This window comes from Corvus hawaiiensis, chromosome 2 (assembly GCF_020740725.1).
Source record: "Corvus hawaiiensis isolate bCorHaw1 chromosome 2, bCorHaw1.pri.cur, whole genome shotgun sequence".
Classification (NCBI taxonomy): Eukaryota; Metazoa; Chordata; class Aves; order Passeriformes; family Corvidae; genus Corvus; species Corvus hawaiiensis.
Genome location: NC_063214.1, coordinates 105,498,310 through 105,515,493, shown reverse-complemented (window position 1 = coordinate 105,515,493; position 17,184 = coordinate 105,498,310). Strand labels below are relative to the sequence as shown.

The 17,184-nt window shown below is 39.8% G+C and overlaps 1 protein-coding gene across 8 annotated transcripts in view; it reads right to left on the bottom strand.

Annotated features, from left to right (window-relative positions):
* Positions 1-843: 843 nt before the first annotated feature.
* The window catches only part of GLRA2 (glycine receptor alpha 2), a 121,765-nt gene continuing 105,424 nt past the window's right edge, over positions 844-17,184 (bottom strand). For 6 of the 8 annotated variants that reach the window (XM_048286611.1, XM_048286652.1, XM_048286644.1 and 3 more), the window contains one exon: positions 844-2,376. In XM_048286611.1, coding sequence (XP_048142568.1) covers positions 2,098-2,376 — 279 coding nt within the window. In that variant the 3' untranslated portion in view covers positions 844-2,097. Of the gene's footprint in view, positions 2,377-11,113; positions 11,863-17,184 lie in introns of those variants that run through there. The other 2 variants (XM_048286637.1, XM_048286660.1) reach the window with 1 other exon arrangement.

Genomic DNA, 17,184 nt, shown 5'->3' with positions numbered 1-17,184 from the left:
AGATAAAATGCATGACTGGCTTTTTGCCATTAATTTATTGTTCAGGAATCAGAGTTGTCATGATCTCTAGATTCCCTCCCCTCTCCTGGAGAGGAACAAAGCCTGGCAGTTACAGGGAGCCATGTGGAGAGAGATGGGAACACAGACACACAAATACAGGCTCAGACAGGCTGTGGAACCTGTATCCTCTCAGCAGAAGCTGGTCCAGGAGTGAAAGCAGAGTGAGAGGTGCTGAAGGTTCAGTATGTCTCAGTACCACATCTCATTAGGACAGTGGGAAATAAATGTCTGTACTGAGCGGCTACAGGGTGTGTATTTGAGCCTCACAAGGGAAGGGCAGAAAAGTGAATGCAGTTTTTAATTTGCTTTTAAACTATTGGTCATTCCCGTGACTACAAGAGGCACCTGGCATAGGCCAGCTCAGCATCTCCTTCAGCTCACCCAAGTGGTGAAGCTGTAAGAAAGTCAGAAGAAAGTTCAGGGTACCCTCAAGACAGGCACAGCACATGTGAGGCTGGGTTGTATTTCTTGCTGTGCAGGGATGCTGTGAGAGGGGAGCAGTGTCCCTCCTCCCCCAGGCCTGGCTCAGCACATACAAATGTTCTACAAATGCTCCCATCATATCCTAACCACACTTCTGACACATTCTTTGACGTACTCCCAGGGGCTGCAATAGTCCCTTTGCTGCAGAATAGATAGCAAAAATTGGCGTGCTAAGTCAGGTCAGCAGAAGGCTGCTTGTCACCGTTTCTGCTGACAGAGAAGTGGAAAAGCTGGGGTCTGACATGGGCAGCCCTGCTGCTGCTGCTGCTGCTGCTGCAAATGAAGAAAAGAGTGAAGAAATGTTAGTACCACATTTAGCTTTATTGAAATTGAACAAATACCTTTTTTAAATAAACTCTTTTACAGCAAGTGTAAAATTTTAATGTTTTACTCATCTTATGTTACAGGTTGTCTTCTTCCATGTAAGCAAAAATACCATCTTTTTTTCTTCTTTTTTTTTAAATTTTTTAAAATTTTCTACTTTAAAACATGTAGCAAGGATTTGAATAACGCAGATCTGGCACCAAAAGGTAACAGGTTCTGAAAATCACAGTACAGTTTTAAAATTCTTAGGTTAATTAATGATATTTAAAATGATAGCCACTTTGAGTAAAGATATAAATTAGAGGTCTGTAAACAAGTTGTGTTTACCTATAGAGCTATTGACTGCAGCTACAATGAGAGCGGTAATAGAAACTCAATGCTAAACTGAGCTACACCTTTGAGGAAACAAGTTCTTACTAAGTAGTGTGGTACAGGGCAGCACAATAGGTAAAATACAGTTTGGCACCTCAAGTTGCATGTAAAATCAGCAGAAATAAAATGAAGTAAGTGCACTGTCTCCCAACAGAAATAAACCAGGCAGTTTCACTGGTTTTGGAGTGTCAACTATCAAATAAATCACACGACGCACAAGTTCAACCCCAAAATTACAATTCTAGTAAAGCAAGATAATATTAAAATGCACACCCACAAGGATAGTAAAGTATAAATCTTTTTTTTTTTTTCTTTTCTTTTTTCCCTCTCCCCTATCAGTAGAAATAATTTACAACCCACAAAAGGACTCCTTGGTGAAACCACTACCTACAGACATGGTCATGGAATGTAGCTCAGTAGACTTGTTTCAAATAGAAAGGCAACATTATCCTGAAAAGTTTTGGTCCTCTTATAACTCACTGTACTGTAGCCACCACAGTCTCTTGATAGATGCTTTAGGAGAATTGTTTGTTTTCTGATTCTCTATTGTTCTGAAAGGTAATATCTTGGTGATAAAGCTGGGCAAAATTTGGCCCCAATTACAGGTGTCTGATCAATGCTGAATCTGGAAGAATACACTAGGAGTACATAGGGAGAGCCTCTTGACTGGTCTCACAGCATATTTTGTCATGGAATCACTTTTCCTTCTACACTTCTTTTCCTCTTTGCTAATTTTTTCTCCAGTGTTCTGGGGGAGTGGGGAAGAAATCCTTAGTCCATATGACAACAGAAAGACATTTCACTGTTTATTTACATGTGGATCACTTTGGCTAAGAAGTCCTGGAGAACCAGAGTTGCCTATTTCTTGTGAATGTCCTCATGCCGTATAATTTTGTATGTAATCCAGTAAAAGATGTTGAAAATGAGGAAGGCGAGTGGGAACGCAGCACGGGATATTGTATCAATCCTTTTTGCACGGTCAACAAACTTCTTTTTGATGGACTCTGAATCCTTTGGTGGTACTGGGGGTGGGTTGGGTGGCGTAGCCTTGACTGCTGTGCCATCTTTGACTTGGAGGCAGTGGCCCATGCCGTAGCCACTGAAATTGAATCGGCTGTCACGAGCAACTTCATCTTCCTGGAGGATAAAGAAGACAAATAAGACACACAATCACCTGTCTATCGAGCATACCATATAGTTGAGCAGCTGAGGTGCACCCCTCCTAAGTACCTCAGCAGATCACCTGGTTAAGCAGTGATACAAGGTTTGGGTTTTAATGACAAACAAGAAGTTAAAACCCATGTAAAAATATGTGGAAATCAGGTGACTTCCAGTGTTTGTGAATCGGAGCTTTAATTTTTCTAGCTATGTCTAAATCAAGTGCCCTGAGCAGCAAGCTGTATCCCAGCCCCACAGGGAAGAGATTTGACTCCACAGGTTTATCATTGCTCTCCTTGAGCTTTCTGTGGGGAGGAAACACGGTCATGTTGGTAGCAGGGTGTCTGCTCCAGCCAGGCTGAATTGAATGACCCAGAGATCCAGGGACCCAAGTTCATGGCAATGTGTTTCCATCGTTCGACCTAGCAGCAGCCTTACAGCTCCATCTCAAACCTACAAACAAGGGTAGATCATGGTCCCTCCTTGCTCACAGGAGTGCTCTGACAATCTATACTTCAAAGTGCACTGGGCAGTTGGATTTAGTGGGAGCTGGGAGTCAGGTGCAGTAGCATGAGCTAATGTAGCAGCACCCTGCAGAAATCCATTCACTCTTGTCTGAGTGGGTGATATTTGTTTTCAGAGAGGTGAGTAACTACCATGGAACTTTATCACTATAATAACTGTGTGATGAAAGGCTTGTGACTATGCTGGTAAATTCTGCCTGAAGTTTCTCCTGTCTGACAGCACAGTAATACACAAGTTAACAGTCACTGGCAGCTCTCCATGAAGGATTCAAAACCAACAGACAAAGCAGCTCTATTCTTTTTCATTCCAGCAGGGATGAATTGTAAGTTCAGGAGCTTGTTCTAGTTAAAGACCTTTTCTTTGACTGACAGATGCTTCACTGTTGGCAGAAAATGACCACTTCTTGGGTTGACAAGGAGCCCAATCCCTCATAGGAAATGCTCCCTTATATCTCTTACTAAACCACAGCCTTCTTAATTTAACAGAGCATCAAAAACTCCAAGAAAAAAAAGCATCACAGCAGCAAGTTATTGAATAATGAGTATATTGGCTGAACTTGGGGGTGGGAAGAGAGGATAATTTGCATCTATTCAGGATGTAAATCACTGCTCCTTCACAGAAGAACCTCTTTCAATAGTTGCATTTTTCTTTCTCCCCAGCTTCAGCATTGGAATTAAATATATCACCCAACTTTCTCTCCTTACCTTGGAGTTGACATGCAAAGGTGAATAACCAGTAGTGTGATTCAAGGCTACCAAATGAGAAATAGTCTCTCTGACTGCTTATGGCATTGAATGTTTATGGAAGGAGGGTAGGCCGTAAACAGTGCGTTGGAGACCCTGTCACTTCAGCCTGAAGGACTTTTCCACAGTGTATCCATAAACAGGTGGGACATTGTGTCATTGCAAGGCTGTTTGAGCACTTATCCAGGGCTTATAACCTTTTCATTTCAAAAGTTCACCATCAGTAAGACAAAGACGGATGGTCCTCTCCTTTTTCAATTTTAATTATTTGCAGTTTGCAGTACCTCTGAAAACTCTGCTTGTCCTAGTGATTATAAGTATGTAAAGTATTTTAAAGATGAACCCACTGAGGCCTAAGTTCTGGACAGCCTTATTAGGCAAGGCTTTTCTTGCATGACTTAATGACTTAATAACACTACCAAGTCCCCCAATAATACAGGGAGATGCCTTCCTCTCAGTGTTTTTCATTTTACTGAGTTTGAATGATAAAATGCATGCCCAGGACATGAGAGGTGATTAAAAAGGGTAACAGATTTTCAGCAGCTGTGTTGCCATATGTACTTCATTCATTTTTTAAAAATTTAATTTCTGTTGCTCCTGAGAGATCTGTGGTAAGAATAAAAAGTACTGAGCTCAACACAAGCTTGGAGAGTCCTGACTTCCACTGTGCCCTGGTGGGTCACAGCTTTGTCACATGGGGCTGAGCAATTCATCTTCAATGTCACAGCCTTCCTTTTGGGCTTACACTGTGGCAACTTGAGCGGGAAGCCACCTGAGATTAGGGACAGGGATGTTTAAATCAAATTCTTTTAGGTATTCAGCACCCAGATTTTAACTGTAAGAAGCCACTTACGTCCCAATGGGATCTAGAGCCCTGCTTTTCCCACCCAGACCATTGTCTGTGTCACTTCTTTCTCACAAAAGCCAGAGGGAAGCGTGTCCAGTCCCTATGTTAGTTTTTTATTTAGGACTGCAGTAGATGTTATTTACCCTGGGTACAAGAGGTACAGCATTCATGAGGGGTATGAGTGATACATGCTCAGTTTCCCTTTCTGCTTCAGCAGATTTGAATCTCCTTCTCCCTGATAAATATCTGGAGAAGTTTGTTACTGTTTTCCCAACATGGAGCTGTTGGCTGGTTGCAAAAAAAATATGTGTTTATGTAGGGGTTTTTTAACCTGCATCAGAAAAACCTTTTTCAAAGACTAAATAATCGATTAAGAATATAGCTTTGTGTTGCTATTTCAATTTGTTACTGTCTGATATTATGGATTTACACAAACACAGCACTAGAGACACCTAAGCTGTAGCTGTTGGGATCATTTAAGTACCATCAGAAGCAAGGAAAGCCAGAGTCCTTACAGCCTGACCTCCAACCCTGGAGATACCACAGCTCCATAACCACCATGGGATTTTTAACAGTAAAATCCCCCAGCAGCTGAAGGGGCTTTGCAGTCTGGCATGTGCCTGCACTCTGAGCATAGCCAGGTCTCACAGGCAAGACCTGACCCCATCAGAGCTCTCCTACCTTACCAGACATCACCTGACCTCAGGGTGGTGAGATCTCTTCCCTTTCCAATGAAACTGGCTAATAGTGTTGAAAGTTAACAATGAAAGCCTGGACATACCAAGACCCACGTCTGTGCTAAGAGGATACTTTTCCCATGAGACTGCAGAAGTGGGGTTGTGTCCTTTTGACCCTTTGAGCCCCTAAACTGGTTCCACCCAAAATGAAGCAGAGAGGACAGAAAGGCTTCCTCCATGCTGCTGAGGGGAGCTAGGGAATCAGCCCATGTGCTGGAAGTTCATTGTCCATGCTGCTTGTGGGTTAGCTCACTCTGGGGTGGATGATACCAAAAAGCTGTATCCCAGAAAAATCTGCTCCACTGGGTATTGATGCTACACACTGCCATCATGAGCCATGGTGATATCTGGCCTCAGGAACAATAAAATCCTCCATCTGATTTACTTTAGCATTATGGATGTAATTAAAAAAATCTGTCTCTAAACCACCATAATCTTATGACAAAACTACAATTTGACATTTCAGGTAATCTTCCAACATCCTGTTACATATAAAGGACCTGGGGGAATAGTCACAGAGAAAGAAAAAAAATTTATACACTTTGATAAAGAAACTTTTTTTAAATTACATTTCAAAATGTGAGATGAAGAACTGACCTCAAGTGCTTTCCCTCAAGTAGTGGATATGTCTTCCTTTAACCTAGAGGGTTGGTGAACTACTAAGTGACTTACCTTGGTACCTTCTGGTGGGGTTGCAGAGTCACTCTTCATTCTCAAGGTCATATTCGGTTCATACCATCTGACATATCTACCATGGACACTCATCCATTGACAGTCTTCAACCTGTTCACTAGCTTAGTCACTGATAAAATAGTCCAAATGACTTTTTCAAACATCTCTATCATTATTTTAATCAGACCACCCTTAAAACTTATTAATTTTAACCTGGAGAGGATGTCACTTGCATAAATCCCAAAATATTTATGTGTTTACAGATTTTAAAACCAAAATCAAAGAGCAGCTGGAAGACAATGGACATCAACTGGAGTGGCAGAATCCACTGCCATTGAAGTCATTAACTTTATCCTTCTAAAGGGATGTGAAGTGTTACATAATATGGAGTCACAACTCCATCTGTCTTTGATTAAGGCATAGGGAAAAGGGTCATAAGCTAGTATGAGAAACAGAAAAGAATTTCAGGTGTTCACACCCTGAGTATTTTAGAAGACTTATCCTTTGAAAGCTAATTATATTTCCTGAGATTTGAGCAAATGCTTTCTATAGATGCTTTTTCAACAACATACATTTATGTGTCTTGTCTACGATGTCATAATGAACAGGCTTAGGTATTGGCTTTAAACAATTTCCATCAAACAAGAATTACGTATTTTTCTCAAATTTAATTACCTTTTATGAATTTAGTGATTTTTTTGTGCTGTACGAAGTGATGGCATTAAAGTCTCTTGACTTAGCTTTACAGAAGCAACATATAAATGGGGGCAATACTTCTGAAATGGCTTTTTTCATCTTTCATTTTTGTAAAGCTTTTATTTCTACTTCATCAGGTCTGGAATGTATTTCATACTACTAGTTTCATACCAAAGCAATCAGAAATAGGGAAAACACTTCAGAAAATCTAACCCATTCAATGCCTTCCAAGCACAGCCTTCTGTACAATGCATTTTGAAGTGCTTTGTCTTCACCACTTTTAAATGCTTATTGCCAGCATTGACTCAGTTTTAACAATGAGGAAAATGACAGAGAGGCTGGCTTCAAACAGTGTATTTAATTTACTCTCTCATGTGATTTATTCTTTTAATTTTGCTACTCTTTTTCCAACATATGGTGGAAAAACTATTTAAAAGACTATCTGGTTTAATTAAATTTCAAGGACATAGATGATTAATTTTAGGTATAGGATGGAGAACATCAGAGAAATTTTCCTTTTGGTATTCATAAGCACAAAGTTAGAAACCCAGAATCAATTCAGACTTGAATGCAAAATGGAATCATTAGGGAATGGACACCAAAATACCTTTGGAGATTTCATTCTTAAATCATCTTTATGACTTTGAGACACCTCCCATCTCTCAGTACTTTACAGAATTCACGGCGTGGTTTTGCAGACAGTCATGCTTACATGGTTTCAGTTCTCAGGAGTCATTGAGTATGTGGACAAAGATAGTTCAGCTGAGAAGCATATTTGGACTTTCAAATCCCCTTTGGTTCCTCACAGAAGCCTCTTACAAAATTCAATTCAATTCAATTCAATTCAATTGTAAGGAGATGAGAGGGAAGGTCTTTTCATAGACTAACTGTCTAAAAGGCAGTAATGGAGTTTAGGAGTAAAAGATCGATTCCATAACTGGGGGATTCGCTGGAGGGGATCTCTGAGAATCTGTGTGAGAACCCCTCAGAAGGAACTGAGTTATAAATAAGCTGGGACAAAGGTTGCCAAGGGAAGGTACACGGGTGAAACACAATATTCAAAGCAGATAAAGTTAAGCCAGGCTTTCCAGAAGGCTTCTAAAAGCTGAGTGACTAAGTAACAAAATGGCAGTAAATGAAATACAGGATTTATAAGTGCAAGGTAAAGCATTGCAGAAGACAACCCTAATTATACATAGAAGGTAGTGGGCTCAGAATGGTTTGGGGTTTTTTAGTCTTCTGCTAAGCAGCAGACAAGCAAGGGGCAAACAAAACAGAAAATGCCATTCTGCCATTTCATCTACTCACAGTGCAATCAGTTTTTCGACACAAGAGGTATTTCTGGTCACTCAAACCTAGTGAAGACATAGCGGAAGTAGATAAAATACAGAGAAGGATGATAAAAGCCTTTTTTTGCACAAGGAAGAAGAAAATTAATGAGATCCCCTCATCTTAGAAAAGCTGTGTTTGGAAGATGATATCACAGGATACTAACAAACTTCTCTGATTTCTTGCTGCCTGAAAAGCTCTGGATCCCAGCTCACCTATGCCAGATGTCATTCCCACTTCTCCTTAATCCAGACTTCAGAGGAGCGGAAGGTGATGTAAAATTGTCACCTTCTCACCTGCCCAAAGTATAGACCAAAGTATAGACCAAATCCTGCCCAAAGTATAGACCAAATACTGCCCAAAGTATAGACCAAATACTTCCCAGGATTTTGTTTAAACATTGTTTTTCCTAAATATTCATCAAGACATTTAATCAAAAACACAAACAGTCTCTGACCAATCCTACTGCAAGATGACACTCCATCAGGACCCATGATTCTGCATGTGACAGGGGCATTCACCCTGTTTCTGCCTCTCTTAACAGCAATTTTCCTGCTCACTGAGGTTTGCTTTTGGTCTCATTTGAACCCTCATGCCTTATGGAATCTAAGTAAAACAGACCTTGTATTATAAAAAGGCATTTTAATTAATGGAAGAGGAATTGGTCATTGTTGTCTTTGGTGAGGGTTTCCAATGGACAAATTTAGATTTGCTTTGGAAATCTGTGTTTAGTAGTATGTCCTGTTTCCAATAAACAGCAGAAAAGTCTCTGAAGCATGAGTGATTTACTTACTCAGTCTGTAAGAACAGCAAGTGAACTGTTGCTAATGCAATAATGAAATAGTAGTTAATGCGGCTTCGCCCTTTTCAAGAAGGAATTGAACATTATCCAACTGAAAGAGTAACATAATTTAAACATGTTGTGAGCAAAAATGTTTTCCTGGCTTGAAATATCTTTAAGTAGAATCTAAATTTTTCAAGAATTAGTTTAATAATATGGATTATACAGTCGGTAAGGGTGACTGGCTTCTTAAAAAAAAAAAAATCCTTTTTCTTTAATAAAGAAAGGCTTTAATCTCTAAATTAATGAAAACTTCTTATTCAATTTCAATTTTTATATATAATACAATTAATGTGTTAATTTTGGGGGAGGGAGAACCAGATGAACTACTGTTTTGCAAAGCATCATAAATGTTATGATAGAGAGTCATTCCTCCTAAAAAACCAGATTATTGATTCCTGACACAGTCTTGATTTCCTGGTTCCCCTTTATTTTAAATGAAAGTAATGCCTTAAAATACCCACATATGATGATCTGTGAGTCTTACAGGTATAATTTGACTGGATATTAAATTCTCTTGGGACAGTAAAGTCTGGAGATTTGACTGCTCTTGGGTAACTTCTGCCAGTCTCTCTCCAAAGAAAAAAAGAGGTTGGCCAGTGTATCAGTGGGAATGGCACATTATTTTGTTCTACATCAGACAAATATATGTTAGTGACCTAGATTTGAAGGATAATCTGCTCTGACCAGAAATATGTTGGATAAAGGGCAACTGACTTCTGCTCATTCTGTCTGCATGCAGGGCTGAGTAAAACGCAAAGCTGGCGTTTGAAATGTGACTATTTCATCTAGAACATGAAATATCTGTTAATGGGCACATCAAACTAAACAATGTAAAGCAAGACTACATTTGTTAAATTTTTAGAAGATCAAAAACCTAAAACATCAATGGAAATGTACCTAAAATTCACTTACTCCATTTTCTCCTGCTTTCTGCAAGATGTCTGCCTCAGGAGAGATGTGCAGACTCTCACCTGCCCCCTTGCAGCAGTCTTCAAGCCCAAGCCTCAGCCTTCAGTGCTCTCCCTCCCTGAAACCTGCTGCAGGGCCAACATCACAGGACAAGGGCACACAGTGTCCCCAGGTGTGTGACAGGTGTGGGGGAACTGCCACCACAACAGGTGGGGCACCCACGCTCAAATACCCCAGTCACAGACAGGAATATCTCAGCATCCTACTCCACAGGATTTTTCACATCAGGTTCTCTGGTCCTTTTCTCAAAGCAGATTTAAATACTTTGGGGACGATGATTTTTATCACACCTTTGTAAAATTTCTCAGTGGCCTCTGCCTTAACTGTAATTGTCCTGGGAGACTTTGCTAGACCATTCCTGTGCCGTGGCTGTGCCATTTCAGAGTACCTCATTAGCCAGTCAGTCAAAATTAAAAAAGAAAAAAAGGCCATACAGGGCCCATAAACAGCACCCATGATTGGAGTCATGCAGATTACCCTCTAGAACAGTATATTGCTGGGGATGTTTTATGGCTCAGGTTTTGATTGCCTCAGCTCCCCCACTTCTTGGGGCTGATCTGCAGCCCACGCTGCAGGCACCATCCTCCCTGCCTGGGCCAGGGATGGGGATGAAGTGCTGGGACCTGTGGCATCTGCACTCCTTGCTGAGGTCTCCTGCTTGGTGCCAGGAAGGGGCAGAGGAAGGAGATGGGCAAAGGGAAGGAAGAGGAAAAGGCTTTTTGCCTCTCTGGTGGTGGATTCTCTCCTCCAAGCCATTTTCTACAACAAACACCCAGAACAAATCCCAGCAAATGCAGACAGAGTTTACCAGGGCTTTCTCAGACATTCATGCATTTAATTTATGCAAATACTGAACAAAATGAATTAAATATTGCAAATTACTTTAATAATTTAAATTCTGTAGCTAAAAATAGTCAAGAATATTTGAATAATCTTAAGTGTTCACATGCAAATTTTATAAATTTGGGGGGGAAGGCTATGGGGGGTTTTTTGTTTGTTTCCTTGGTTTTGGGTTTGAGTGGTTTTTGTTCCTGAAGGGACAAGCCTTTCTTTTCCAGTTATCAGTTCTTAATACTAGGCTTCCAATAAATAACGTTTTGGGGTTGATTTTATTTTCTTATCTTCTATTACACAAGTTACACTTTCTGGCTTTCCACATAATTTAGTTCTTGTTGTTAGTCAAGATCTCAGTCTAGATTTCTCTAGCTATTCTTACATAGGTCCAAAGCATCATTGAGTTAAACAAAATATTTGCCTGCTATCTGCCCTTCAAACTTGTTTCCAAAATTAAATTTTGCATCTTAGAAACATCTTGACTACTTGAATGTATTAGAAATTTACTACACATATAGACTTCTGTATTTTCATTTTTATTTGCTTCTATGAGGATTGCTCTATAAAATTCTGATATTATTTATTCTCAGGAAAATGAACATTCATCATGAGGTAAAAATTGATGACACTCAATGCTATAGCAATTTGACAGTACAATCTCTACACAGAATTGTTGGGGTGTTTTTTTCTCATCTGATAAGTAATAAATCCACAACTTCTACAAGGTCATTGGAAGTATGCATATAGTGGAAATTAAATAATATTTCATTTAAAATGGGTTTGATAGGTTTTCTTTTGCTGTATTACACACACACAGACACAGACACAAGAGTGTACACAGTCACACAGTCTGCATGCACCCATCCATGGAGATATTTGTACCTACATATAGATGTGGGCATCTACTTAATCTAGTCCTCTAATGTATTCCCTGAAGGCATTAGTTAGTGGCAAGTTCACCTAGTGAGAATGTTTTTATTCCATTTTAAGATTGGAAGCACTCTCCAGAGCATTTATTAATTATTAATTTTTAGTAATTTCTCAAAAGGCTAACTTTTATGCTAGCTTTTCCCCCACAGTAGTTCTGAGGAGCAAGGATACAGAACACATGGGCAAGGGCCATTAAACCTTCCCTCTCTGTCCATAAACAGGCTCTTTGGTGGGGTGCTGGCATTTCTCCAGAAGGACCATCTGCCCAGGCCAGTAGCTAAGCAACAGATCTCCTGGTGATGGCCTTTTATTACTTGGCAACACTGATAAAAGAATAACCTGAAACAAGAGATTTAACTGTGTATGAGGAAAGTCAGTACTGAGAGGTACACACAGATGAAATGTGGAAGAATGGCTATAGCACTGGAAAGGGTATTCTTGGGAGAAAATCTCAGATACTTATGTGAACTCAAGTTTTGTTCAAGAATATCAAGGAAAACAGGAGAAGAAATGCCCAATCAATTTATCTAAAAGAGCGCACAAGAATAACACAAAAATAAAAGGTTGCTATACCAGTCATCTTCCTGAGATGTTCATGTTGTATATTTCATCTTTTATGTCCTGGAGTAATTCTAAACCAGTGTTTGCAGTGCCAGAGCCCTGGAGAAGCCTGTCATTAGGTACATGGAAGAGGTCAGGACTCACCGTGACTGCCTACAACCTCCTGACCTTGAGGTTCCAGCTTTGAGAAGGGATGACACCAGAGGAAGGATTGTATTCAGAAAATATACCAATAAGCCAAGGAATGAAGCAAAGCAAGAGCCCCCTGAGAGAAAGGGAGACCTTGCAGCACAGGTTTCTTCTTCACTGAACATACAAGAGCATCATGAGCACCAGGCAGGAGCATTCTGCCCAGACCAGACAAGATGAGGTGTTTGGTGACAACCTAAGTACTGCACAGTAGGATATCACACATGCTGTGCAGTTACAGTAGGTGGGCATTAAACTGATTTGTTGTCCTCTGAGCTAGAAATATGAATGGGGTCTTAGAAACCCTAATGTGAAACACAGGCAGGTTGATATCTACCCCTGGTCTTCTGTTTCCCTGTCTTCTTATTTCTGCAACTGTCTCTTCTCTTCTTAACTCCTTTTTAACTTTTTTCTCTATCACACATTTTGCCCCACTAATTCCCAGACCTGTTTTTGCCTACCTCCTCTTTGATGCTTTCATCCTCAGTCTTTTCCTTATATGTGGCCTATACCTTCTGCTTGCAAAATTCAGTTCCTTCCTTAAGTCCTATGTGCTCTGGCCCTTTCTGCTCTTTGCAGCTAAATTATCTTCCTCCAAAGAAAAGGCAAGCCATAAAAGTAGAACTCCACCTTGCCAAGACCACCTTTAAACTGAGAGTTGTTTTTCTATTTTTTAAGAATAGCCAGGAAATAAGTTTTGTTTTCTTTTCTTTTGTTTTTTTTTCTAATTAAAACCTTCTGCTTTTGGGTATCCACTGAGTTGATAATTGCTCAAAGAGTTTCCCATACCATAAAGCATTTTGAAATATGATGCTCCTCATTTGATCTTCTGTTCATGACACACGGCCTGTCCCATCACAAGCACAGAAAGCTGAAGATCACTGAGTGTGTGGGCCCATGTAACACAGCAATGTGACTGTATTCTGACTGCCCAGAACGTGCAACATGAACCTTTTGGAAGCTTTGGAAAGTGATCACGAGTGCTGAAAAACCAGCAAATGGAATTTCATTTTTATTCTAGGTTTAAAGCTCAGAAAGAAAGAGTTGTTTGTGCATAGCACATGCTGTCCTAGTCTACTGAAAACTGAGTAATGTGGCAGTATATGCAAATAGTAATAGATTAAAGACTTGGCATGCTCTGGAATACTCCAATGACATGTCCAATCACAGCAGTACCATCTGCTTTTCCTTATATGTGCTAAATTTATAACACTGTGCTAATTTCTGTAAAAGTTTACTCACCAGATTCAGGAAATTATACTTAACAGACATGCAATATTTGGGTTTTGTGACTTACTGTTAGCAAGCAGTTAGTAAATGTCTCTTCAGTTACTCATCTTTATTCTTAGACAAAGGACTTTAGAAATCAATAACATTGATTATAATTCTTAACCCTGAAGGAATGGCAGTGATTTGCAATTCAAATGTTGATTCCCTAAGCTTTTGCTCATGCTCAAATTTTGACAGACCCAAAGGCAATCAGACTTTCACGTGCAGCTTTGACACCAGTAAAATACAAGAAGTCTGGTATTGTACAGCTAAATTAAAATTAACTCCTTCTGTTTGGAGTGGAATTTTTACCAGGTTTCTTAACTGTACCTTCTCTTCAGGCAGTGTTCAGTTTGGCCCAAGGAGACTGCACAATATTGGCAATATCCCCCTCATAATTGTTCACTGACACTCTGAGACACAGGAAAATAGAAAACAAGGCAAGGAAAGGCTCCCTTCAATGGCCATTTGGGGTTTCCACGAGCGTTCTGCCCTGTTTGCTTCACAGCTTTTTACTGCTGATACTGGAGTTCATTTAGAGTGTCTCTGCATGGTGCTGTGTTGAATGATTTCTTCCCACAGGATGAAAGGCTGAGTTATCCCTTCTTTGGGTCTGAAGGGAGCAGGTATTTCAAAGTGTGAGACCATTGAACCATCACCTGAGGGGACAGTGGTCTACAGGATATTTTAAACGTGTTTGACACATTTAAATAGATGGTTTCAGCTTGCCAGTTTTGGAATGGGTCCTAAAATAAATGTCACTATAAAGAATAAGGCAATTGGTTTTGGATGATTAGGAGAATCTGGCTCATATATCCAAGGTGTGACAATTCCAATCACATCTTCATTTCAATTTGCAGGAAAGAAATAAACTAGGCTTCATTATTGCTCATACTGTGGGTGCTATATATTTGACATGATAATCTACAGTATTAGTCAGTAAATTGACTCACTGGACTGCCCTTGATCATATGCTCCATTTTCCACTCAGCAGGGCTCTCTCTAACAGCTATATATAACCAGGGAAGGAAAAAAAAGAGAAGGCTCTCTCTTAGATCATTATAAAATGATGTTGCGTTCAGTTTTCCTGTTGCTTCAAAGGTTATAAGTGATGTGATCTTTTCACCATCACAGATAATATATGGCTGCTGTTTGTCTGACTTGTCAGCTCCTCACACAGAAATCCAATACTTCCCTCTTGTCACATATTCATTTCAGAAATGTGTTCTCTTGCAGACCTGAAATGAAATAGTCTCTGTATTCCTATCTGCCAGTTTTCAAGTCTCACCTTGTGTGGTCCCTCCTTGTCATACCACCGTTGTCACATTAGCAACCCATATAAGTACTTGCAGCAAACGTAAAATCTCCTGATTGTAATTAAAATTCTGCATGCTTTTCTATTAAATAAAATAAATCATTATGCATTATAATTCATAGCTCTGCTCTTCTGCCACTGTTTTAAAATGTCTGATTACTGAGCTAATTGCTCAGGCAGGTTGTTTTTAGACTATATAATACATTTATGGGTTATATATCTCTGTCAAAATAAGTATTGGATTAATCTTGGCTCCTCATCTGCATGTCGACAAATTGCTTCTTCAGTCCAGACAGAAGTTAAAGCCAGGGGCAGCCTCTAAAACAGGCTAAAGGGTGAAGTGCAACTAAAAAAGAATGAGGTCCAAGAGAAAAAAAGCAGACACCTCAGTAGAAGATTGGCATGTGCTATAAATACAAACCTGTGTAGCTGTATTTCAGCAGCATATCTGCAGCTGTGTTGCTGCAGAAGGAAGGGGAACCAAACACTCTTAGGACAGAAAGAGCCTATCACTATTCCTGTCCAGAATGGTAAATAATTGTTCAGAGACTTTTTCACTCACCTTTGTTCCAGAAATACTTGCAAGTCAAAGAGAATTACAGGGTGTAAATCAGAAACAGTCAGCTATGGGTCAGCATATCCACAAAGAGATGTAATTCAGCTCACAGTCTCCCTGAGGAGCAACCCCTGACAAATCTCTCTTAAACTCACTCCTGATATATTTGGCATATTACAGAAGAATGTTTAACAGTACTGATTAATATTTTCAGCAACTGTAAATTGTCCAGTGTACTGCCTGGTGCTGGCTCTGCCAGCTGGCTCTCAAGGGCTCTACTGGTCCTGTTCCCTGCCATCCTACAATTCTGTGCTTGTAGTTTGAAGAATAAAATAGAAATCAATAACCGCCCAGGCCAAACATCTTCCTCTAAATTGTAATGCTTTCAAAATGCAAAGAGGCTAAAGTCTAAGCCTCTTTGCTTCAAAGGTTTGAAAGCTGCCAGCAGAAAAGATCCCCAGATTCATATGGTACCAATTCCTAAGACAACTTTACTCTGAAATCAAAGGCAAGAGGGGATGACTTATGGTAAAAGAAAGGTCCAAATTTACATCCCACCATGTCATACTGATTACCCTTTGGGTACCCTTGTACCCCTGGGGTATAGTGCTTTTGGCTAAATACCTTTCTATCTCCCCTTAGATGAGTAAGACCTCACCGTGGGAGAACAGGGTTCTGGTTTCATAGCTGAAGGAGGCAAATATTTGACAGACTCACAAGAGTCAGGTGTGGCAGCAATGAATATACAGCAGTGACAGGAAAAAAAAGTGAGACTCTGAGAACACTGGCTGGGATGCCACATGCAATAAAAACATCACTAAGCTTGACATGGGGCTCAAAAAATATTCATTAAATAGCAGCTGTTAGATTCAAATACAGCATCTGATAATAAAGATCCATTGTCATGATATAAGCCTGATATTCAACCCCAGCTACACAAATACCCACAAGAGAACTCACCAAACAAAGAGGAAAGCAGTAATGGTACAGAGAAGTGTGACAAAAGCATCAGTTTCCATGCATCAAAAAGTAAAAGTTAAATAGATTATTTTTACAGCAAAATAACACGATATAAGCCACAAGGGAAAGTGAACAAAGATCAAAGAGCAAATAAGAGACAGGCAACATAAACAGGCATCCCCAGTATCTAGAAGTAAAAGAACAGCAGCATACAGCACCAGAGCATCTTAAAAGAGCTGTCATGTATTTGGGGAAAAACATCCTTTGTGCAAACTTGAAAAAAAGGAGTATTTACATTTAGGAAGCAAGACAACATTTTCTGTGCCTGAAAAAAGCTACCCTCTCTGGACTTTTTATTACTTTTTCTTCACACTCCTGTTTGGTCCCTATGAAAAAAGTATAGTTTGTGTCTCCATTGCATGAACATCCAGCACAGATAACAGTAAGGGCAGAATAATAAAAGACCAACCCATTAGCAAAAAACACAAAACTGACTCCACCAGAGCTCATGACAGACAAATCTAGGACATCTTCAAGGTAAGGAACAAAATGGCACTTCTCAAAGACATTTTAAAAGAGAACTGCAACAGCTAGATAATCAATTGCTTTCACATAAAATCTGAAGCCAAGGTGAAGATTTGGAACAGCAGCACTGACTTAGTGTTTAATGATTTTCTTTTTTAATGTTTTTAATTATGAGAGCAAATAATCTTGTTTTCCCCATTCCTTTTCCTTCTTTGCATGGGCTAAGGACCACCAGTCGCCCCCCAATCACCATCTGAGAAACCTGAAATGGCAGAATGAAATTGTC